The sequence below is a fragment of the Tasmannia lanceolata genome, unplaced genomic scaffold, assembly GCF_043159265.1.
Source record: "Tasmannia lanceolata isolate RefF3 unplaced genomic scaffold, GAP_Taslan_0.1 ptg000008l, whole genome shotgun sequence".
Lineage (NCBI taxonomy): Eukaryota > Viridiplantae > Streptophyta > Magnoliopsida > Canellales > Winteraceae > Tasmannia > Tasmannia lanceolata.
The window spans coordinates 31,507,706-31,532,415 of NW_027518685.1; the positions used below are offsets into that span (position 1 = coordinate 31,507,706).

The 24,710-nt window shown below is 38.2% G+C and overlaps 1 protein-coding gene and 1 long non-coding RNA gene across 2 annotated transcripts; both read right to left on the bottom strand.

Annotated features, from left to right (window-relative positions):
- Nucleotides 1-3,684: 3,684 nt before the first annotated feature.
- LOC143883564 (type IV inositol polyphosphate 5-phosphatase 7-like) lies at nt 3,685-10,340 on the bottom strand. The gene is made up of 14 exons (XM_077386902.1): nt 9,609-10,340; nt 9,431-9,518; nt 8,593-8,661; nt 8,371-8,458; nt 8,166-8,270; nt 7,413-8,040; nt 6,909-7,102; nt 6,577-6,685; nt 5,922-6,070; nt 5,503-5,783; nt 5,286-5,382; nt 4,666-4,732; nt 4,391-4,567; nt 3,685-4,069 (listed from the first exon to the last, which is right to left on the bottom strand). Exons 1-10 carry the CDS (start codon nt 9,636-9,638, stop codon nt 5,534-5,536), a joined length of 1,710 nt encoding a protein of 569 aa, XP_077243017.1. The 5' UTR covers nt 9,639-10,340; the 3' UTR covers nt 3,685-4,069; nt 4,391-4,567; nt 4,666-4,732; nt 5,286-5,382; nt 5,503-5,533.
- A 10,710-nt stretch (nt 10,341-21,050) lies between these two features.
- Nucleotides 21,051-23,030, bottom strand: LOC143883565 (uncharacterized). Its single transcript, XR_013252427.1, has 3 exons — nt 22,676-23,030; nt 21,668-21,833; nt 21,051-21,591 (listed from the first exon to the last, which is right to left on the bottom strand). It is a non-coding gene; the product is annotated as an uncharacterized LOC143883565 (long non-coding RNA).
- Between the last annotated feature and the right edge of the window lie 1,680 nt (nt 23,031-24,710).

Below are 24,710 nucleotides of genomic sequence, written 5' to 3' on the forward strand. Positions count from 1 at the left end.
CCGTACAAATATTGAGAATTAAATTAAAATTACCTACCAACATCCAGTCATATCAAAAACTTTTCACGCGATAGGTAAGAAACAGAAGAGATAAAACGGTTAAATCAGGACGGTAAAAAATTAAAAAAAAGGCCACGTGGCGGCACAGAAAACTGGGAGCACGGTTAGACGGAGACATGTTACTCTTTTGAATTGCCCTTTTCTAGTACGTTATGTTCCCCCTCTCCGTTTTCCATGCAAATTTTCTGCGTTCTTCTTCCTTTGTTTTTTTTTTTTTTTTTTTTTCCTTTTTACTGTTTTACCATGTGAGTGAAAAAAAGTGCAAAATCACACATCGAGTTTGATAATTTACACATAATATAGACTCTTCACATTCGAGTGAATTTTGCAAATCAGGCCACTCCATTAATTTGTGACTAAAATGGCCAAAGTAGATTGTTTGAGTCAAAATATAGAGATATATCCACTCCCTTTTCTCACTTGGGACAGCCCTCTCTAGTGTAACACTCTAACTGAGTAATCACAAGTTCACATACACAAGAACAGGCTGTCTCAAGTAGAAAAGTGGGGAAACATATCACTTCCCCGGTGAAAACACCAAGATGTCCTTTGTATGTGAACAAACTAAAGTTAGGGAAGTGATAAATCTGCCCCTTTTGATTACTTGGGACACCTAGCAGTATCACTTCCCTAAAATTAGGGCAGTGATAAATCGACTCCCAAATATGTTAAATCGACTCCCCATGTGTCTTTCTCTCTAACCAAGAGGAGAGAGAAAGACACATGGGGAGTCAATTTATCACTCCCCTAAAATTATCGGGAAATGATACCCCCCCCCTCCCCAGCCCAACATTTTCCTTTTCCTTTTCCTTTAAAACTTAACGGATAACGCTGTGGTGAGGGTGGCAGGGGAGGTATCATTTCCCAAATTATCTTGTAACAAGAGTTAATTACCGGTGATGATTATCCTGTAAAAAGAATAAATTACCCACGATGCTCAGCCGTATATTTTAATCGGGTGGGTCCCCCTAACTCAACTCAAACCCATGCATAAGGTGGGGCCCACCATTTTACCTCATGTTTTGATGGGTAGGACCCATGATCTCCACCCAAGCTCGTGCATGAGGTGGGGCCTACAATTTTACACCTGATGTTTTGATGAGGTGGGGCACATTATTTTACACCCATGAAGCACGGCAAAGTATAGGTAGAGATGATATTCCCACATCCAATCAGAAAAATTATTGATAGTCTTGGAAATTCTGGAGTTTTTCAAGGTAATTTTCATATTTTAACATATAATTACATTTTGGAAATTTTCTTCAAAAATTTACTTTATTTCTGATATTATCGTGGATGGTGGTTGAATTCGGTTGCATAAAAAACATATAAGAATGCTCTCTTCTTCTCTATTTTTTCTATTTTTTTCCGTTGATGACCATTACTACAACTGGAAGACGAGGAAGAGAAAGTAGAATAGGAGAAAGAAGAAGAAGGAAGAAGAAGAATCGAGGAAAAAATGGAAGGCACTAAAAAAATGAAAAACAAAAGGAAGAAGAAGGAAAAAAGAAGAATCGACGCCCAAAAAATGGAAGGCACTGAAAAATGGAAAAGAAAAAAGAAAAAAAGAATTGACACCGGAAAAATAGAAAAGAAGAGGAAGAAGGAAAAAAGAAGAATCAATATTGGAAAAAATAGAAGACACTAAAAATTGATAACAAAAGAAGAAGAAGAAGAAGCGAAAGTTGGGGCCATCTCACTAAAACTACGCTTGAGAACAGGAACAGTAAGCGCACGCGCGCGCGCGCACACACGGAGAGAGAGAGAGAGAGAGAGAGAGAGAGAGAGAGAGAGAGAGTTTCTACACCCTAGTGTAGATAAGTTATCTACACACTAGCTTAAAATACAGTGGGGGCCACATTGTTTGGGTGATCCAAAGCATTCATTTGATTGGCCCTCACATTGATAGGGTGTGCCCAAAAAATCAACTCCATAGGATCATCGTAACCATTTTTGCGTGGAGGTAAAATGGACGTGTATAAACCTTAAAAAATCTGTCAATTTTTTGCCTCCAGGATTCGAATGATCATATGGAGCTGATTTTTTTGGGCACACCCAATCTATTTGAGGATTGGGGTTATCTCACTCAAAATGGACAGATTTGGAGGGTTGAGGTCATCTCACCCAATGCGAAAGCTGGGGTCATCTCACTGAAAAGCGTGGATGTGATTGAGATTTTAAAACCCATGCCGGCCCACCTCTGCAGGGCACACATGTATGGTGAATGAGGGCTGCCTTGTGCATGGTTGAGACTAATCGGGTCAATAGTGATTGGATAGACCTAAAACTCTAGAAAGGGACTTTCTTGGCTTTTATCAATTGAATGCCTGACCGTTGTTATTTTTAATTTTTCATGTCACGATCAAATGGTTAGGATCATCCCCCGTCAATAGGGATAGTAAGACCGTGTTTGTTTTATCCTCGGATAGAATTTACTATCCTCTGTTCACATGGAGAACAACCCAAATGGAGGACTATTTTGTTAATTTTTTTTGTAAGAACGGACTCAGTTATATTTCTCTGAACTTTGGGAGTTTAATTAAATTGTCTTAATGGATATTAACTTAATAATAGAAGTTTTAAATTAAAAATTATTTAGTAAAAAGTTTAATTAAATAGGTAATTAGAAAAATTGAGAATAAGAGAGGAGTGTCATTATTAAAAAGAGAGTGCAGATATCATTTCCCATATCATATTTGTTTATCTTAGGTATAAGAAAAGTAGGACATTTGGGTCATAATCAAAATCTTTGATAGTAAACAGATAAACCCACTCATCATTCACCCATAGATATATACTTTGGACAAATGATTGTTCAAATGACTTTTGGCCTGATTTGAGGCAAATAAAACAAAGGAATTTGTCTTTCCTCTTACGAGGAAGGAATGTCGGCTTTAAATTTTTTTATTTTATTTCTCATCTACATTACTACCTTGCTTTCTAATAATGACACTCCTCTCTACATTAACAGTTTTCTAAGTAGCTATAAGCTTATTTACTCGGTCGAGCTAAAAATAGTGGGTCCCACATTTTTTTGGGGTAATCCAAACCATTCATTTGAAAGGCTCTTACCTAGGTCTCGACAAAAAATCAGATCCATAGGATCATCCTAATTCATCCAAATATGGAGGGAAAAACGGGTAGATTTGTGTGTCCCGAATGAATGGTTTGGATTACCCAAACAATGTGGGCCCCCACTGTTTTTAGCTTAACCGAGTAGAAAAGCTTATCTACTCGACCGAGTACGGTTACTTTTCGTCTCAAAAAACCATCAGCCACAAATCAAACTGTGTTTAACAAATTGAGTGCCATTATAAAAATAAGGGGGTAGGGTAGAGATATCCATGGACCCTCAAAGTTGGTAGTCCACCCCCCCCCCCCCCAACAAATGTTGATGGGGGCCACAATGGATAGACCCCGATCTAAGTCACACCATCAAAACAATCCTAGCCATCAAATCAGTGTCCAGGAAAGAGACAATCCTAGCCATCAAATCACTGTCCTGAAAACAGAGAGCTAAAAACAAAAGCCCATGAATTGACATTCTAGATCACAACACAGTTGAATCTAGATTGGTCTAACTCTGAAAATTTTACCTTAAAATAGCACTTCAAAAGAAAGTCATAAAAACAAATAAGCTTACTTTCCTCTGTTCTTCTTTTAACTTTCTTAAGAGTTCATGTCTCCCAGTTGTATCTGAAATCTGTCCATTACATTTCTTTATTTTACATAGAAAGAAAACAAAATATCTCTGAAAAATAATCAAGAACACTATCCTTTTTCATGAGGACAAATAATAACTACATTTCTTTTATCATTGGCAATGAGTACACATCCAAAACCTCTTCAGATTTTTGAAACAACAAAGAAGTACACATGATTATTGATAGATAGATATATAACCATCTAAAACTGAAACAAATTCCTACAACTTGTTCAAAAGAATAATTTCAAGAATTTAATGAAATATGGTAACACCCGCGTGGCAGTTTCGTGTTGAGAGTTCCTCCTGTAGATACATGAATTTGGTTTTAGTTAATTGGGTCTAGGTGAAAATCTATAAATTGATAGAAAGAACAATAGATTAGTTACCCACCAAAAATAATAAGGAAATGATATCAGCACAACTATGCTTTAATAATTGCACAAACGCAGCTTGTCATTTCCTTTTTAATTCGTTTGACCACTTGACAACTCTTTAAATAATAAAAGACAAGATGGGTCAGTGCAATTATCAAAACATGTTCTGCTGATATCATTTCCCAAAAAATAAGAGTGATACTATATAAACATATTAGATTGAGCACTATGAGTACCTAATTTTCATTACCTGATCGTATGCCCGCAATTTCTAGTTCTGAGGCTCCCAGAATATGAAATCTGCCCAGTGGGTAATCGATTTAGGTGACCCGATTGGCAAATCACAGCAAAGTCGTTGATAATTTCATGTATAGAGTGTGGGTTGTGTTGATTAGAGTCAAATTTACAGTATTTCTCACGTTAACATCTGGTAGATGCACAAAGAAAAATAAACCATGATCAAGATATATGAGACAAGATTTACACGGAGTAGGGAAGAAAGAATAGGGAAATAAAGAGACCCACCCTTGGATTAGTGGTGTATGACAAGCCAATCTCTCAAGGCAGAGATTTTTACCAAAATGATCTCCACCTGCGAGCCAGAAGACAAATCACACAATAGAATGAGAAGAACAATAAATCAAGAATAAGTAAAAAAGAATGTAAATAGCTGCAAAAATTTTGTACAATATGCCATATTTATTTTAAGATGAGTTCAACAGACGAAAATACAAATGCGTTTCCGCACGAGAGATGATCAATAACCTGCAGTTTTCAACTTGAGACAACCATCCAGTAAAACTGTGTTATAAATATAGGGAAATGATATCAGCACAACCATGTTTTAATAATTGCACTATCTCATTTTTTCTTATAATATATAAAGAGCTGCCAAAGGTCATTACAGTTCCCAAAAAGCTCTGACAAGCTGATTAAAAAAGAAAAGACAGGCTGACTTTGAGGAACTATTAAAACATGGCTGTGCTGATATCATTTCCCTAAATATATTTGATGATTACCAGTTCAAATGAGCAGATAGATTTGCTACGGAATCCAAAAACATCTTAAAATTTTACAATGGGAATTGATAGTACAAATATATTACAATATAAATAACACATGTATAAATACTTATCAGGGCTTACCGTATGAGAAAATACAGCACTTAATGGCCCCGGTGCTCGGAAGATGTTCTGAAAGCATCGATTGTTTTGTTCCGGCCATGGATAACTCAATGCCTTCCTGTAGACCACATACGAATAACTTTAATAAAAAACAAAGAATGCGGCTGCTGAACCATGAGCCTCCGCATTTCTTACATGGAAATAGAGAAACACCTTACAGCTGGAAAAGAGTTTGCACCTGAATTTGCATAGTAAGTGGATTCAACGCTTTAAAAGAAACTAAGTTCAGTGTATCCATGTGTGTATCCATGTGTGTATTCATGTGAGTGTGGCAAGAGCTCTTCAACCTCAATTCTCGAGCTCGAAGAACTCATGCTTTTCTTTATTCGACTAGGGTTGATTGATTCAACCTCTGCAGTAAAAATGCTATAAACTGGTCTATGATCCGAGAACCTAGACTCCCCACGAACGTATGATAACTGATTTAAGCCTCTTCCATACCACAAAATTCGGTCACACCTTCACAAATGAAATGATTATCAGATTCTCGCATTGGGAAAGAAAAAAACAGAGAAAATGAAAAGGATTGTCTTGCTCTCTTTTTTTTTTGGTTTTATTATAAGGAATTTGTGGATATAATATTAGAAGTTTCTTTACCATGCGGGAGTCCGTCGCTTCTCTTTTGGATGCATATCATCTCCAGCATACCGATCTGAATTATTTGAATATTTGTACGTGGGTGGGAAATATATCCTTCCTTCATTCCATCCCTCGAAAACGCGACCGCACCTTTGCTCTATCCGAAGCTGCCAAAAGGTAGTCAAAGGTTCAGATGAGCAAATTTTTGCAACGGATAAAGTTAAGGTTTGCAACAGATAAAGGACATAACCACAGGAAATTTGGCCTTCTTTAGACAATTAGAATACCCAGCAGTAACAAAAGCTCTCCAAACTCTTTCTTTTACTCAGGAGAGACAACAATCACTTTATTAAAACACTTTATTAAAATGACAAACTGAATTTCATGAGGGACATAGGCTTTGATTTTCTCTCTGTTTTTTTTAAAGGTGGTAAGGGGCAGAGATTGCCCCACACACAAAGCATCTCTGTTTACACCTTCACAAGCCAAAGAATCAGCCATCTCATTCCTACCTCTCAAAATGTGCAAAAATCAGATAAAAGCTCAGCTCATATACAATGATCTTGAATCTCGTCAGCATTTGCATGGTAAAAGATCCACATTGAGTACATATCACAGAGAGGAGTTACCTATAAAGTATAGATAAAAAAATGGTGGGTGATGGGTACTGTACCTGATCATTTTCAAGCAATGCCCTCCAGTTATGCATTTCGACAAGCGCCTTTGCAGAGCGATATGAAAGAGCAATGCGGTAATTCAAATCCCCAAGCCATATGATTCGGCTAGAATAAGAGGAACATCGGTTAAATTATCAGAGTCGGAATGATTATATAATTTTCTTGATACAAAATCAAATATCATTTATTTCTAGTGTCAAACTCTGTGTACGAGAGGCTAAACAAACAATAGTATGAAGAATGAAAACGCAAAAATATTGATTGTTGAATGTGAACGATTTCTTTTAAGAGAACAATCGAATTGGCATATCAATAAGCTCAAACTTACTCATGCTCAAAAATTGTTTCGGGTGACTTCTCATCTCCTAGCCCATGAACACGTGGGAATCTCGTCTTCCTCAGGATCTCCATCACATCTGAGTTCCTTCTTAACTCATCACCCTCCTTCTGCCCTGAGGTCAAATGACTACATATGAAGCAAAAGCTTGTTTGGTGCAAAGACATGCTGATTGAAATCGAGCCCTGAAGAACACAAAGATTGGCCATGATTAGTTCATCATGCACTCAACATAGATTCAAGAAACAGCTTATAGACCAAAGATAAAAATTCAAATGTGGGTATCACAAGTCTGATAGAAATTTTTTTTAAAAAAAAGATCAGGGATTGCAAATTACATAAACACTGATAAATTTTACCAATTTGTAATAATACAATTACTAAAGGTGTACGGAAAATCTGATTAAAGAGAATAGAAAAGCCGAAAAATTGCAACTGAAACAAACAAAACTGTTATAATATTGGGGTAAGAAATCATTCAAATACACAATGTACCTTGTTTCCAAGATATCCCATTAGTCCCCTCCCCACGCATGAGACTTTCATGTTCTTGACATCATCTCTTATATGGCTTCTCACCCACACTGTGAGAAATATCCCAACCATCTGCTTACTTGCAACCAAGCAATACCTTGAGTGCCCCAAAGATCTATCCCTGTCCTCCATTGATGCTGCTACAGCATATGACATAGGAGAGAAGAAAACAGTACTAGGTGAATCCCCGGGCCCATTTTCATCATCAGAAGATCCCCCCCATCTAAAATTAGGATCAAAATCACTCGGTCTGTTACTGTATATAGCCCGATCACAAACACTGAATCGGCGGTCAAGCCTGGGTTGTGGCATCGATATATCATTATCCATTCTCAAACTACGACTCAAGGACTGAAAAGATCGTCGGTGGAAGAAAGATGAATTCTTTCGCCTTGACGAGCCCTCAAAATCTGCATCTAATTCTACGATGGGGTCGGGAATGGGCGATGGCGTATGGTAACCCCCACTACCACTAGTGCCGGGGAGATTGTTGAGTGTTTTTCTGATGAGAGCCAGCCATTTTCTTGCCGGACCGTTGTCTTCTGCGCCTAGAACATTGCCTGCATTAAGAGGAACGATTTCCTGAAACCTGAAAAGGAAGGGATCGACGAGAGCTCCATTAACTTTGGAGAGATGCTGAGCTAAAGCAAATTATAAGTACACACCAGGAAGTGAATTAAAAAGGAAATGGACTAAGTGATTAACAGAAAATACCCTAAAACATAAATATCTGCAGGCGGCGAGGCATGGAGCCAATCCTCAAGATTCAAGTAACTTGGTGGGGATTTCCCACCCACATTCCATGTTGCAACAAAGATCCTAATCGCGCATCAAGAAAAACAAAATTAGATCAACTTTCCAAGGCTCCATAGAAACAGTTCAATAGAGTAAGAAATTGAGCAAAGAGCACGGAAAATACCTGTAATCTTGAATATCTGTAACTTGAGCTGCATCGAGATCGATCTTTCCGCGCCTCGCTCGATCTTGGTTCTTCTTGAACAATCTTTCTGTGCTTCCAGTTGGGGAAAAACAAAAAAAAAAGGATGAGAAAAAACAAAGGGTGAAAAGAAAAATATAAAAGTCTTGGAAAACAGTTACTTAGTGTGGTCCAAAGTTAGAGTGATCTTCTTAAATACAGAACCTGTTTTGCTTTTCTTGATTGTGCATTCTTCCCTCTCTGAGAAGCTAGTCCTCCATTCACCATCACCACCTGAAAAAAAAAACCGTAAAGTTAAAAAAAGCTGTGGTTGATTACTCTTAAATACAACAAGCCCATGACTTCTAAAAGTGAAAGAACTAAAATAAAGAAAAAACAAAATTGCATAATTCATCAAACCCAGAAATTGTTGGAGAAAAAAGCCATAGGGTACTGTAAAATCCATAAGAAACAAAACTTTAAAGAGAAGAATGTGGACAGGATACCGAATCTGGAGAAAATTCCAAAATGCAACTAATCCAGACCTTGTTTGTGGAGAAAACCCATATTTATGTTCCTAGTAAAAAGCCAAGATTCCCAGCCAAAAACCCTAGTTTTATTGAAAAACAAGCAAAATCTAGAAACAGAGAACAGAACCCAAATTCCATAAAAGATCTGGAAGATAAACCATAACCAGAAAAAGAAGAAAAAAAAAATCCAAGATGCATCTAATCCAGACCTTGCTTGTGGAGAAAACCCAAATTTATGTTCCTAGTAAAAAACCAAGATTCCCAGCCAAAAATCCCTAGTTTTATAGAAAAAACCACCAACATCTAGAAACAGAGAACACAGCCCAAATCCCAAAATTCCAAAATGCATCTAATCCAGACCTTGTTGGTGGAGAAAACCCGTCTTTATAATTCTACTAAAAAGCCAAGATTCCCAGCCTAAGACCTTAGTTTTATATAAAAAACAACCAACATTTAAAACCAGAGAACACAACCCAAATCTCATTAAAAAAACAGACCCACAAAAAGAAGAAGAAGAAGAGGAAGAAACCCACCTCCCTCAATGACATCATCTGCATGAAAGTCCTCAGCTTTGCTCTTGATATTGAACCATTTTCTGACTAGGGTCTTTGACCAAGAAAGCTTCCCTCAGAAAAAAGAAAATAAGTCAGAGATCTCACAAGGACAAATGCAGATAGAAATTAGAAGAGAGAACAAAGCATTTCTCAAAACCTTGCTTTTCTTTGAGCTCCCATCTCTCATTGTTTCAGTATTTCTTCATACAGTCACACCACTTAAAAATGTAATCTTTTTCTCTTTTGGTGTTTTCTGGTTTATGGGTACTGTCTAAAATTAAAAACTTGTTGAAAGGATGGAAAATAATTTATGGGTTTTTCTATAATCAGTCTATGCTTTGTGGGTTTTGAGTAGAAATAACAGAGAACTTAAGGAAAGAATCCTAGCCCCTCTGTTTCTCTAGCTTGTGGGTTAGAGAAGAATCAAAAGATTCAAGACCTTTAAAAAAATGGGTTGCTTTTTTTTCTTCAAGATTTTGTGTACAAACAAAGGACTGAAGAAACAAAGCTCGGGAATTCGAAGAGAAGAGGAAACAGAACTGTAATTTACAGATGAGAAAATAGGGGATTTGAGAGAGAGAGAGAGAGAGAGAGGCCCTCCCAAAACCTCGTTTTGAGTACAGCAAAGTATAGAATTTGAAGAGAATAAAGTTTGGGGGGAGCTCTCTCTCAAGGCTTTTTACTCCAAATTCAAGGCCAGCCAAAATGGGGGCAATGGCATTTCGGTCAGAAAGAAACTGCCCGGGCAGCTGCCACTACACCTCTGCTTTGCAGAGCCCCTGCCCGCAGTCAGCAAAGTTGTGTAACATATATCCTAGTTGTACCCTTTCCTTGTTCTCCATTTGGTCTAAAGAGAAAAAGATAAAGGGAATGAAAGAGGAGTAGAAGAGATGTTGGTTGATCTCTTTTGGTTTTTATTTCAAAAAAAATTGTGGGTACTTTGGGTACTTATATTTGCATTTTTCCAATGTCTATTGGGTTTTTAATGTTTTAGGGTATGTGGGTTCTCCATGGAAAAGGGAATGTCTAAGGGGAGGGGTGGGTTTCCAATGTAAGGATTTGGGGGTTTTAAATTTTAGGACTTCTAGGGTTCTTGGGCCCAACTTTAGTGTATCTTGGGCTCTTCATGGTGTTGCTTTTTGTGGAACACTGTGTTGTTTTGTTTCCCTCTAGATTAGATAGATATGAGCATTGATTTATAGAATTTTGGAGCAATATAGGGTTGGTTTGACTCAATCTAGGGTTTTGCCCCTGGGGCCACCTAGGGCAACTGGCCCCATTTAGGGTTTTGTTGGACTCTCTTGTGACTTAGTTCTTCTAAACAGACTTTGAAGCATATGGATAGATAAAGGGAATAAAAGAGGAGAAATATATACTGGTTATCTCTTTTTTTTGTCAAAAAAAAAGAAAATGTGGGTACTTTGGGTACCTATATATTGTTGCATTTTTTCAATGCCCATTGGGGTTTTAATGTTTTAGGGTATGTGGATCTTCCATGGAAAAGGGAATGTCTCAAGGGGAATTCTTTGGAAGGGGTGGTTTCCCAATGTAAGGATTTGGGGGTTTGAAAGTTAAGAAATTCTAGGGTTCTTGGGCCCAACTTTAGTGTATCTTGCAACCCTCATGTGTTGCTTTTTGTGGAACACTCTGTTGTTTTGTTTCTCTCTAGATTAGGGAATTTTGGAGCAAATTAGGGTTTGTTTGACTCAATCTAAGGTTTTGTCTGGGGGCAACTAGGGCAATTGGCTCCATTTAGGGTTTTGTTGGACTCTCTTGTGACTTAGTTCTCCTAAACAGACTTGGAAGCATATGGGTTCTTGTGTTTGGTGGTCTCCCTCCTTGGGAAAGCCTTAGAGTGCAATGGTCTAATATTTTTCTACGGTTCTGTTGGACTCTCTTGTGAATTAGTTCATCTAAACACACTTCGAAGCGTATGGGTTCATGTGCCTGGTGGTCTCCCTCCTTGGGAAAGCCTTAGATTGCAATGGTCTAATATTTTTCTAGGGTTTTGTTGGACTATCTTGACATGCTACATATAAACAGACTTTGAAGCATATGGGTTCTTGTGTTTTGTGGTCTCCCTCCTTGGGAAACCCTTAGATTGCAATAGTCTAGTATTTTTCTAGACCACAAGTGGTTCTCGACCTAGCTTGATTCGCCCCGCAGCCAACGCCCACTCCTAGGGGACTGTATGCACCTTCCCTAGTCAGTTACTAGACTTCACAAAGTGAGTTATTGGTTTAAGTTCTCCATGATCAAAGGCTCGTTTGGCTCACCTTGGCACCCCATGCCCCATGTGGGAGACTGTGTCTGGCTCCTCTAACAGAGTCTTAATTCACAATTATCTAGGGTTTGGCAATCAAGTACTGTATTAGTTTATATGTTTAAGGATTAAATGTATTATATTGGGTTGACAGCGAAACAATCCAAGGCAGCAGTCCCCATGACTCCCAGTCACCATCTCAAGGATTTGAAATCCATAACAAAGTCCTAACCCCACCACTACTCTAGTGAAGGATCCACTTAGCATGAAAATCGTTTGGGTCTCACTCAGAGTGATCAAGATCTTAATCCGAGGCATCTCGGACGTCCAAGTGTCCATCAAAAGCTTCATTTGTTCGAATGACTTGGCAATCCGTTATCAAACTGAACAAGGAAATGCACAAGTGGCTTTCACATCAAGTTCTTGAGATGTCAAAGGAGAGGAATGTTCATGGAGGAATTGGAGGTTACTCTTTTTGTATGAATTTCTGCAACTAAAATCTTTCCTTGTTAGCTTCTTATGTGGGTCTAGGAATCCTTAAGGCAATATAAAAAGTGATGAAAGAAGACCAAGTTTGAATAACGTAAAGGGAGTTATCAGACAAAGAGAAAAGTAGGGCCTATTGCTAAATGCGTGTATATATCTAAAGTGAGGGAGAGGCCCTACCCATGAAATCCTTTTCTTGAGAGGGTCTTTGATCCTCCATTTTCCAGAATGGGATCTATGGAGACATCATCTATTTGGATTCAATAAAGTTATGATGCATTTATGATTCCAATCTCTGAGTATGTATATTTGACTTGTATCTTATCTCTTGGTATATGACACGTGTTCCGTGTTACGGCCGTAAGATCATTTGAGAGAAAGATTTAGGCCATTCAAAATTACCTGAGGACCATTTATAATTTTTCGGCCCTTTTGGTAAATGATATATTCACTCCCTTTTCTTCCCCGGGCCACCCCTATCGTGTATTTATGACTAGGAGTGTCAATGATGGACCCAGACAGTCCGGTCCGATGGACCGTCCGAATCTGGCAGATCTTTATCTCAAGATCCAAAATTATTCCCAATCGGATCTAGACAATTAACAAAAACTCGCTGGACAGTCCTAAATCTGATTGTAATATACCATTTTATGAAAATACCGATAATCTCATTCATCTCTCAATTTTCCTATCCAAACTTTACCCCCAAAAAAAAAAGTATAACCTTCTAGGACACTCCAATGGACAGTCCAAATTAAATTTGAAATGGATTGTGACCGAGACATGAGAAGTAGGATCCAAAGAACACTCTGAAACCGATCGATAACGGATTTGAAAGGATCGTGACTAAGACATAGGTGGATCTGGTCCGACCTGGATTGGTTGACATCCCTATTTATGACTACTCTTTTTACAGTACAAGGGGGTGGCCTGGGAAAGAAAAGGGGGAGGATATATTATTTGGCTTCCTTTTATCTAAGGAGAATGGGAAGAAGTATGATGTTCCCCGTATTTTTCCTAGAAAATAAAAGAAACAAAAAGTGAGGACCATTTGTTCAATGATCTGAACCATTTATCTTGTGGGCCCATTGACGATATGGGATGCCCATAAAATGGACCCTTTTCCGATGTTCCTATTCTTCATATGGCTTCTCTGCACAGCATCAATTTAAATATCAAATGGTAATGGTCGACATTCAATACAAGGTCTTAAATTTCGGCCGAAGTCCGAAATTTCGGATTTCGGTCAAGACCGAAACTAAAATGCACCGAAACCGAAATTGACGAAATGTACAAAATTTCGGTCGAAATTTCTTTAAAAAATATTAATTTTTTAATCTTTTACCAAATTTCGACCGACATTTCGAGCCCCACTACCAAATTTCAGGATTTTGCCTGAAATTGTTGTTTCGGTGGGGTCCGAAATTTAAAACCTTGATTCAATACGGAAATCTCCATTCATTAAAGGGTTTGGATTGACCAAAGCGACAGAATATTTTGGGCATTTCCTATCCATAATGGCATCTACCAGATGAATAGTTTGGATCATTGAACAAGTGGCTCAACATTCTTTAAATTTTAAAAGGTAAATGATATATTGGTCCCCCTATTTTTACTTGGGACCAGTTCTAGTGTAAAAGTGTAGTCATAAATACACTAGAAAGGGCTGTCTCAAGTAAAAAAGGGGGCGAATATATCACTTACCATTTTAAAAATGTGTAAGTTGATACCCTAGATAGATAGATAGAGACCTATAGTAGAGTTGAATTGTCATATATAATATGGGAACTATATTATAGGAAGTGATATATTCGCCCACTAATCTCTCCCTGGGCCAGCCTGTCTAGTGTATTTATGCCTACCCTTTTACACTACAAGGGGGTGGACCAAGTAAGAAAACGGAGGCGAATATATCATTTGCCCTATGTATTACTATATAGCCACATCATAACTAACTCTGTCTTATTTATTTAATTCATATGAGGTCGCACTTCTCTCATGAAAAACAGAGGGGCTGCAAAATTACTATTGTAAAATTGCCTTAGACTTGCCATATTGCCATACTTTATTCATTTCTGCCATCTATTTTATTTAAAAACTCATTGGATCATGCAACTTACTCAAAGTAGGTTGTACACACAATCAAAAGAGATGGATAGAATGATAAAACAAGTGGGTGGCAACTATCATTCATAATTAATATTGGATGTGTTGAGTCATTGTTGTACTGTCACTCATCATGGACATCATTTAGCAGCAACACCCAATTAAACACTAGAAATAGGTGGAGGATGCATTGAAGATTATCCCTGGAGAAAACATAATTAATATCTTTTTGAATTATCATTACTCAATCTTAACTCAAATAGTATTTTCAATCAAGTGAGCCATCCTAATTAATCACAAGAAATAGGTAGCTCAGAAGCTATAGTTTATCTGGTTGAACAATTTCTGGGGTTTACTAGGTGTTTTGACCTGATATGGGTGTGCATTATCTACTAGTGACGTTTAGTTGCATGTTTAAATTCAAACTACTAAGAGACTACTTGTCTTGTCTTCCTTATCTGCCCATGTGGCATAGTAGGAGACTACTCAGAAAAAAAAAGGAAAGCTAACGAACAAATGAACGTGGATTTAACATTTTCTCTCTTTCTTTCTTTCTCTCCTCTCCTCTCTACATTGGTAATGACACCCCTAATGTTCCCTTATTTTGATAATGACACTCCTTACTAGAAAACTACTTCAGCTGACAACCAAATACTACTTACCACTACTCTACGAGGAGACTACTTCACTGCTATTGCACTTGTTGACTACTTACGTTCTAATTCATCACTGCTCTACGAGTCGCTTAGAGAGTTGAGTTAACTTGATACTTTAAAAATCCAGGTTCCACCTCACTGAACTATTGTTTGCAACAATATCAAATACCTAAGATGATATATACCAATGTTTGGATACTTGACAGAAGCATGTTGGAAATTCAGGCTTAAAACTTCAACTCATAATGCAAGAGCAAATTCAGGCTTGTAACTTCAAATGATAATGCAAGATCACAATCAACACATTCTCAATTATCGGATTTGTTTACTGATGGTTTCGATGCTTGTACCATCAGTTTCAGTTTGCTTTAACTCCATAATGCAAGAGCACATCTATTACATTTTGTTTCAATTAAGTTATTGAACTTTATGGCTGCAGCTTTGACTGCCGGTAAATACCTTCCTCTAAAAAAAATTATTTACAATTTTAGCAGTGGTCATGCATGATCATTTATAGAGGCAGACGAAAGAAGGGGAGGTCAAAGAACGGGGCAGTGATAGACAACAAGCAGAAAACATCACTTATTAATAGTCTTATAGGGCTAATGGAAGGCCCCCCCTAAAGGCCCTATTAAAGTTGAAGGACCATTCAATTCATCGAGGGACATAGATGTAAGGCCTATTTGTTAGGGAAAACCACTATCGACGGGACATCCTATTATTTTGCATAGTCCCTGAGGCTATGGAAGTCAACTTTCTTAAGTGCCTTTTTAATGAAATCTTTGCCACATTTGAAAGAGGGGAATATATATTTGCCCCTTTTTCTTCCTTGGGTCACCCCTAGTTGTAGCTTAATAGGGTAGTCATAAACTACTCATAACTCATAAATACAATAGAAGGGAGCGAATAAGTCACTTCCTTGAGAAGGACTCATATGCCATTAATTCTTGAAAGAGTAAATACTTCAATCGCCCATGAGTGGGGTTGTCCTGGGCTTTACTTCAAATTGATGGGACCTCTGATAATACGCCCCATTTAATGTTTGGTAAGGGAGCTTTCCCCTTCATGATTTGACTTCACTAGTTGACGCTGCTCACCATGGGGATATAAATCCTAGGATAAGCTATTCTTGGGATTAGCCTTCTTGCTTGGATAAGTTTATCCTAAAATTATCATGTTTATCAGCTAATTTTTCTCTAATTATGTTCAGGTAATATTTATCCATGATCAAAAGTCAAAGTGAACCGATAATACTAACATGTCTATCCAAGGATAAAATAAACCCGAGCTTGCTATCTCAATGGTGAACAATCCCATTAGATTGATAATAGTAAGACTGCAATCCTGGCTAGGTATTTGTTAGGGCTGCAACTCGGGTCGGGCGGGTCGGGTTTTGAAGAACCCAACCCTACCCGAGAAATATCTCGGATCGGGTTGGGTCGGGTTCTTTTTCGGAAAACCCACGATTCCCAAACCCGGCCCTATCCATGATAAATCTCGGGTCGGGTCGGGTCGGGTTTTTTACATTGACGCAATTTTTTAAGAAAAACTCTTGTTTGGTAAGGCAACTCAACTCACAGAAGTAGAAAAACTCAAGCATGGCAAACTCTTTAGTGCATTAACTAATAACTAGTCCAAAGAGAATAAATTGATGCATTACCAAATGCAATTGATTATACTCATATGAGATAAACAACAAACTATTTAGTGCATTAACTATTTAGTTGAAACTTGAAACCTTAGAGCTAAAGGGGGGAAACGAACAGAAGATGGAAAGAGTCCCTGTGATTGCGTGCGTGCGTGAGTTTTACTTTTAAATTTTCACTTTTTAAGTAACAAAGTTTTAGAAAAAAAAATACATACTAGAACTTAAGTAACTTGGGTCGGGTCGGGCCCCTTCAAACCCGGCTCGGCCCGAGATTCATGCGGGCTTTTGGATCGTAGACCCGGCTCAACCCGAAACCCGAGAAACATGAACCCAACCCAAGCTATTTTCGAGTCGGGTCGATGCGGGTCGGGTAAAACCCGACCCAAGTTGCAACCCTAGTATTTGTACCATTTATTAATTAAACAAATGCTACACATACGTATATGGTTGCAATTTGGGTTGAATATATCACTAAAAAGGTCGTGTGTGTATATATATATATATATATATATATATATATTATCTACTACAATATAGGAACTGGGAAAAGGGATTTTTTTTTAATCTCTCGATTTATCTCCTGCACTCTCTCTCATATGCTTTTACCCTTTTGCCCCTACATCATTCATATCTATATGGTTTTTAATGACCTTATCCTTTCTATCTATGTAAAGCCGTGTGACGTGTAATATTGATGGTTTTTCCACCTTTGTTTTTTTGCTATCAGTCGTAAATATCTCTGACCCTCTCTACGTGTCTCTCTTCTCCGAAAATATCTCTGACCCTCGCTACGTGTCTCTCTTCTCCAACTAGTATACTATATAGTAGAAGAGAAAAGAAGAGAATTTTTTGATTTTTTTGAAAATTCTATGAGAATTACACATCACTTTTTTTGACTTTTTTTTAACAAATGCACCCATTCAACCCACATATTTTCAATCCTACCCCCTCTTTTATGCTTTTTAACAAAGGCACCCATTAAAGCCACATAATTTCAATCTTACCCCTCCTTTATGCTTTTTTGATAAAAAATCTATAGGGTGATCTTAACCATCCGATTGAAGAGGAATTATGGAAACCTCTATAGATTGGAGCGCTAGGATCAGCCTATGGAAATGATTTGTGGGGCACAACCTATTTATGTTGTGTTCCATCACATGGACGGTTTAGATCAACCTATGATGTGGTCTATACAATTCTTTGTCGGCCCGTGCATCGCACGGGGTTTTTTGCTAGTGTGTATATATATATATATATATATATATATATATATATATATATATATAGAGAGAGAGAGAGAGAGAGAGAGAGAGAGAAAACGGTTCCTACACATATGTGTAGAGAGTTCTCTACACACTAGCTTAAAATACAGTGGGGGCCCACATTGTTTGGGTGATCCAAGCCATCCATTTTAAAGGCCCTCACATAGATAGGGTGTCTACAAAAACTCAGATCCATAGGATCATCCCAACCCTACGATTTGTGGAGGTAAAATGGATGTCTTTAAATCTTCACGAATTAGTTCATTTTTTGCCTCCAAAGTTCGAATGGTTAGGATGATCCTATGGATCTGATTTTTTGTGGACACCCTATCTATGAGAGGGCCTTAAAAATGAATGGTTTGGATCACCCAAATAATGTGGCCCCCACTGTATTTTAAGCTAGTGTGTAAATAACTTATCTACACATGTGTTTAGGAACCGTTTCCTCTCTCTCTCTCTCTCTCTCTCTCTCTCTCTCTGTATATATATATATATATATATATATATATATATATATATAGAGAGAGAGAGAGAGAGAGAGAGAAGGGTTGCTGCGCTCGAGCACAGAAACAATGGGGTGGGGCCATTGGGGGGGGTGATCCTAATCATTCATTTGGAAGGCCCAATCATAGATGGGTGGCCTACCAAAAATTAGCTCCATTGGATCACCAATGGGTATCCATTTGTGGGGCAAAAAATGGACAGATACTGTTTGTCCACAAATCTGTCCATTTTTTTGCCACACAAATGGACATCCTAAGGTGATCCAATGGAGCTGATTTTTTGTAGACACCCTACCCATGAAAGGATCTATCAAATGAATGCTTTGGATCCCACCAAAATGTGGCCCCACCCTGTTTCTATGCTTGAGCGCAGCGCTCGAGCACAGCAACTCTATCCTCATATATATATATATATATATATGAGAAAACATTTCCTACACACTTGTGTAGGTAAGTTACCTACACATAGGGCTGCAACTCGAGCCGAGTTTTACCCGACCCGCATCGACCCGACCCGAAAATAACCTGGGTCGGGTTCAGGTTTCATGGGTTTCGGGTCGAGCCGGGTTGAGCATTCAAAAGCCCGCATGAATCTCGGGTCGAGCCGGGTTTGAAGGGGCCCGACCCGACCCGACCCGAGTTACATAAGTTATAGTATGTACATTTTTTTCTATTGTTAGTTACAAGTTAAAAGTGAAAACCCACGCACCCACTGTTATTGTATGTGAGTGTAATTTCTGCTTCTATGAGTTGAGTTGATTCAAGCGTTTGATTCAGCATTGTTTGATTGTAATTACAACATTGTTTGATTACGGCATTGTTTGATTCAAGTGTAATGTGAGTGTAATTACATCATTGTTTGATTCAAGTGTAATGTGAGTGTAATTTCTACTTCTATGAGTTGAGTTGCCTTGCCAAACAAGAATTTTCCTTAAAAAATTGCGTCAACGTGAAAAAACCCGACCCGACCCGACCCGACCCGAGATTTATCATGGGTAGGGCCGGGTTTGGGAATCGTGGGTTTTCCGAAAAAAAACCCAACCCGACCCGACCCGAGATATTTCTCGGGTAGGGTTGGGTTCTCCAAAACCCGACCCGCCCGACCCGAGTTGCAGCCCTACCTACACACTAGCTTAAAATACAGTGGGGGCCCACATTGTTTGGGTGATCCAAACCATTCATTTGAATGGTCCTCACAGAGATAGGGTGTCCACAAAAAATCAGATCCATAGGATCATCCCAACCCTACGATTTGTGGAGGTAAAATGGACGTGTATAAACCTTCACAAATTAGTCCATTTTTTGCCTCCATAGTTTGAATGGTTGGGATGATCCTATGGATCTGATTTTTTGTGGACACCCTATCTATGTGAGGACCATTCAAATGAATGGTTTGGATCACCCAAACAATGTGGGCCCCCACTGTATTTTAAGCTAGTGTGTAGGTAACTTACCTACACAAGTGTGTAGGAAATGTTCTCTCTCTCTCTCTCTCTCTCTCTCTCTCTCTGTATATATATATATATATATATATATATATATATATATATATATATATATATATATATATATATATATATATATATATATATATATATGGTGACCATTTGCTTGGGCCACCCCATTGCAGTGTAAAAAGAGTGATCATAAATACACTGTAGGGGTGGCCCAAGCAAGGAAAGGGAGTCTAAATGTGATAATAAGGAAACATATTTGATCTAAGAACAACATATACCACTAGTGGCCTACACTGCTCCACATATTTTTGGATTCAACTACAAGTTCTCGGAGTCCTTCGATGTGGTTTACTGCTAAAAAGTACTGTAACTGGTTCGCAGAGCATCCTAGTAGAAAAACATGTGCAGATAATGCTTCAGAAGGGATTACCTTTGATGACCATGCAGTAAATAAAAATCAACATGAGCAGCATAAGTTACAATGGAAAATGGCTATAGCCTATTGATTTACTGTCCATGTAACACAGAGTTAACACTGTATTACATATAAATCATATTTTTTGGGACTTAACACATAAAGATCACCGCTGCGATCAGTTAATCCCTGCTAAACTTCGCATAAACAGTTCTAAAATTTGAAGAGCTTTTTGTGAACCTTTAACACTAAGCGACATAAGTTACAATGGAAAATGGCTATAGCCTATTGATTTACTGTCCATGTAACACAGAGTTAACACTGTATTACATATAAATCATAATTTTTGAGACTTAACACATAAAGATCACCGCTGCGATCAGTTAATCCCTGCTAAACTTCGCATAAACAGTTCTAAAATTTGAAGAGCTTTTTGTGAACCTTTAACACTAAGCGACATAAGTTACAATGGAAAATGGCTATAGCCTATTGATTTATTGTCCATGTAACACAGAGTTAACACTGTATTACATATAAATCATATTTTTTGGGACATAACACATAAAGATCACCGCTGCGATCAGTTAATCCCTGCTAAACTTTGCATAAACAGTTCTAAAATTTGAAAAGCTTGTTGAATGAGTGCAAAGATTAATACAGCCCCGAGTGTATGCGAATGAACTGGTAAATCAATGTTGGAAACACAACTAGGTAAGCTAGCGTAGGGAACTGGTAAATTAAAAGAACAACTATTGAAAGAAAGCTTCATTGTGCCATTGCTAAAACACTAATAAAGCATCATAGAATAGCAACCCAATTTACAATGAAGTGTCCATACAACAAACATAAACATAAAAAAAAATTAAAGGTTAAGTTCATCTAATCATAACAGCTTTAGGGTCATGGCAATCCAAGGTAACGGTCTGAAACTTTTGAAGAGATACAGTAGAAGAGGTACCAACAAATCAAGAAAAAAAGGGCAACAACTCCAACTGCTTTATTCCACCCCTTCTCATTCTCTATGACTTTAGAGCGTCGCACCAAGAGCTTCAATTCAACTACCGCTTCCTTTGTCTCTTGAACCAACACGTTCAATCTCGATACCTCATCTCCCAAGGTTCTCAGATGGTTATTGGATTCCCTCTGCCACCCAACCAAGCTAGATAACGCATCTCCCAAATCAGCTACCGCAAGGGCTGTCTCTTGCGTCGACATGTTCAATCTGCCTATCTCTTCTCCCAACCTTCTCAGATGGTTATTGGATTGCCATTCGCCCATAAAATCTGGGTTGTTTAACACATCGTCCACCCATAGAAAATAATCGCACCTCCAAGTAATACCATCCTGGCATTATACAGATGTCAGTTCAACCTCTAAAATTGCCTACAAATAGAATATCACTTAAACCATCTTTACTTACGTTGAAATGACATGAGTAGAATACCCGTTCTTGATTACCATGCATATCAGTCTCGGCTATTTTCAGAGTAGCTTTCTTCTTACATTTACATTGAAGCACGGGGACTCTGAACAGGGTTGACCTTCCATCACTATTGGAAGATGAAGCCATCAATTTCTTTAACCTCCTTGCAAAAAATAAAGAAAATATTAGAAAATGAACCCTCATATAATAATTGTTCTGTACACATTTTCTTTAAAAAATGAACCCTCAATTTCAAACAAATACAACCACTAACAATTGTTTTGTACACATTTTCTTTAAAAAAAACTGGCAAAATCATGAAATGGCTAGCAGGTGAGGAAGAAACTTACAGAGGAAGGGGTTTTTCATTTGGATGGCTGAGATTAGATGGATCAATTTCCATTTAATCTCAGTCATCAATTAACCCAAAAAATGTGCAGATGACCACAAAAAATATCCAACCAGCCATTTTTACCAACTTTAAATGAGTTTTTTTTTCAACAATTTTTGCACAAAATAGCCCCACAATTCGAGCCTAAAAATTGCCATAATTACAAAAAAATCCACCCATTTATAAACCCTAAGAAATGTGCAGAGGAAGGTGAGGAAGAAACTTACAGAGGAAGGGGTTTTTCATGTGCTCATTGATTCAATGTGAGGAGAAAATCCATCAGAAAACATTGAGAGAAAAAATCTGCTAAAAAATGAGCCCATCCACATATTAGATGGGTGAGATTAGATGGATCAATTTCCATTTAATCTCAGCCATCAATAAACCCTAAAAATATGCAGATGACCACAAAAAATATCCAACCAGCCATTTTTACCACCATTAAATGAGTTTTTCTCAGGAAGTTTTGCACAAAATAGCCCCAGAAATCGAGCCTAGAAATTGCCATAATCAGAAAAAAAAAATCCGCCCTTTTATAAACCCTAAAAAATCTCAGCCATAACCACACAAAAAAATCCCCAAAAATATCCAAGATTAAAAAGATAGAAACTCACAAGATTCGGTTGGAGATGTCTCTGAAACCCTTTGATTGGGAGATGTCTCTGAAACCCTCTGATTTGTGCTACCCAAAGTAGGAAAAACCCAGAACTAGGTCTCACTGTGAGAGCAAGAGAGGGAGAGAGAGACGGCGAGAGAGAGTGGAGAGTACGGGTCTCTGTTGGGGAGAATCACACGAGAGAGAGAGAGAGAGAGAGAGAGAGAGAGAGAGAGAGAGAGATTCAGCGAGGTTGGGTTTTTTCAAAACCCTTCTAAGCCGTTGGGGGAGAATCGCACGAGAGAGAGTGGAGAGGAGAGGCACGAGAGAGTGGAGAGGAGAGGTGAGGTCTCTGTGGAGAGGAGAGGCACGAATTTCTGTTTTCTCTGTGGAGTGGAGAGAATCGTTAGGTTTTGTATTTCAAGGGCTTAGATTAAACCTCTTTAGATCTGACGGTTTTTAGAATGGCAGACTAGAAAAACTTCTCTACAGGGCCGACTAGAAAAACTAACCTCATATATATATATATATATATATATATATATATATATATATATATATATATATATATATATAGAGAGAAAACGGTTCCTACACATATGTGTAGAGAGTTCTCTACACACTAGCTTAAAATACAGTGGGGGCCCACATTGTTTGGGTGATCCAAGCCATCCATTTTAAAGGCCCTCACATAGATAGGGTGTCTACAAAAACTCAGATCCATAGGATCATCCCAACCCTACGATTTGTGGAGGTAAAATGGATGTCTTTAAATCTTCACAAATTAGTTCATTTTTTGCCTCCAAAGTTCGAATGGTTAGGATGATCCTATGGATCTGATTTTTTGTGGACACCCTATCTATGAGAGGGCCTTAAAAATGAATGGTTTGGATCACCCAAATAATGTGGCCCCCACTGTATTTTAAGCTAGTGTGTAAATAACTTATCTACACATGTGTTTAGGAACCGTTTCCTCTCTCTCTCTCTCTCTCTCTCTCTCTCTCTCTCTCTATATATATATATATATATATATATATATATATATATATATATATATATAGAGAGAGAGAGAGAGAGAGAGAGAGAGAGAGAGAAGGGTTGCTGCGCTCGAGCACAGCTAGGCTTAGTTGCGCTCGAGCACAGAAACAGTGGGGTGGGGCCATTGGGGGGGGGGGTGATCCTAATCATTCATTTGGAAGGCCCAATCATAGATGGGTGGCCTACAAAAAATTAGCTCCATTGGATCACCAATGGGTGTCCATTTGTGGGGCAAAAAATGGACAGATACTGTTTGTCCACAAATCTGTCCATTTTTTTGCCACACAAATGGACATCCTAAGGTGATCCAATGGAGCTGATTTTTTGTAGACACCCTACCCATGAAAGGATCTATCAAATGAATGCTTTGGATCCCACCAAAATGTGGCCCCACCCTGTTTCTATGCTTGAGCGCAGCGCTCGAGCACAGCAACTCTATCCTCATATATATATATATATATATATATATAAGAAAACATTTCCTACACACTTGTGTAGGTAAGTTACCTACACATAGGGCTGCAACTCGAGCCGAGTTTTACCCGACCCGCATCGACCCGACCCGAAAATAACCTGGGTCGGGTTCAGGTTTCATGGGTTTCGGGTCGAGCCGGGTTGAGCATTCAAAAGCCCGCATGAATCTCGGGTCGAGCCGGGTTTGAAGGGGCCCGACCCGACCCGACCCGAGTTACATAAGTTATAGTATGTACATTTTTTTCTATTGTTAGTTACAAGTTAAAAGTGAAAACCCACGCACCCACTGTTATTGTATGTGAGTGTAATTTCTGCTTCTATGAGTTGAGTTGATTCAAGCGTTTGATTCAGCATTGTTTGATTGTAATTACAACATTGTTTGATTACGGCATTGTTTGATTCAAGTGTAATGTGAGTGTAATTACATCATTGTTTGATTCAAGTGTAATGTGAGTGTAATTTCTACTTCTATGAGTTGAGTTGCCTTGCCAAACAAGAATTTTCCTTAAAAAATTGCGTCAACGTGAAAAAACTCGACCCGA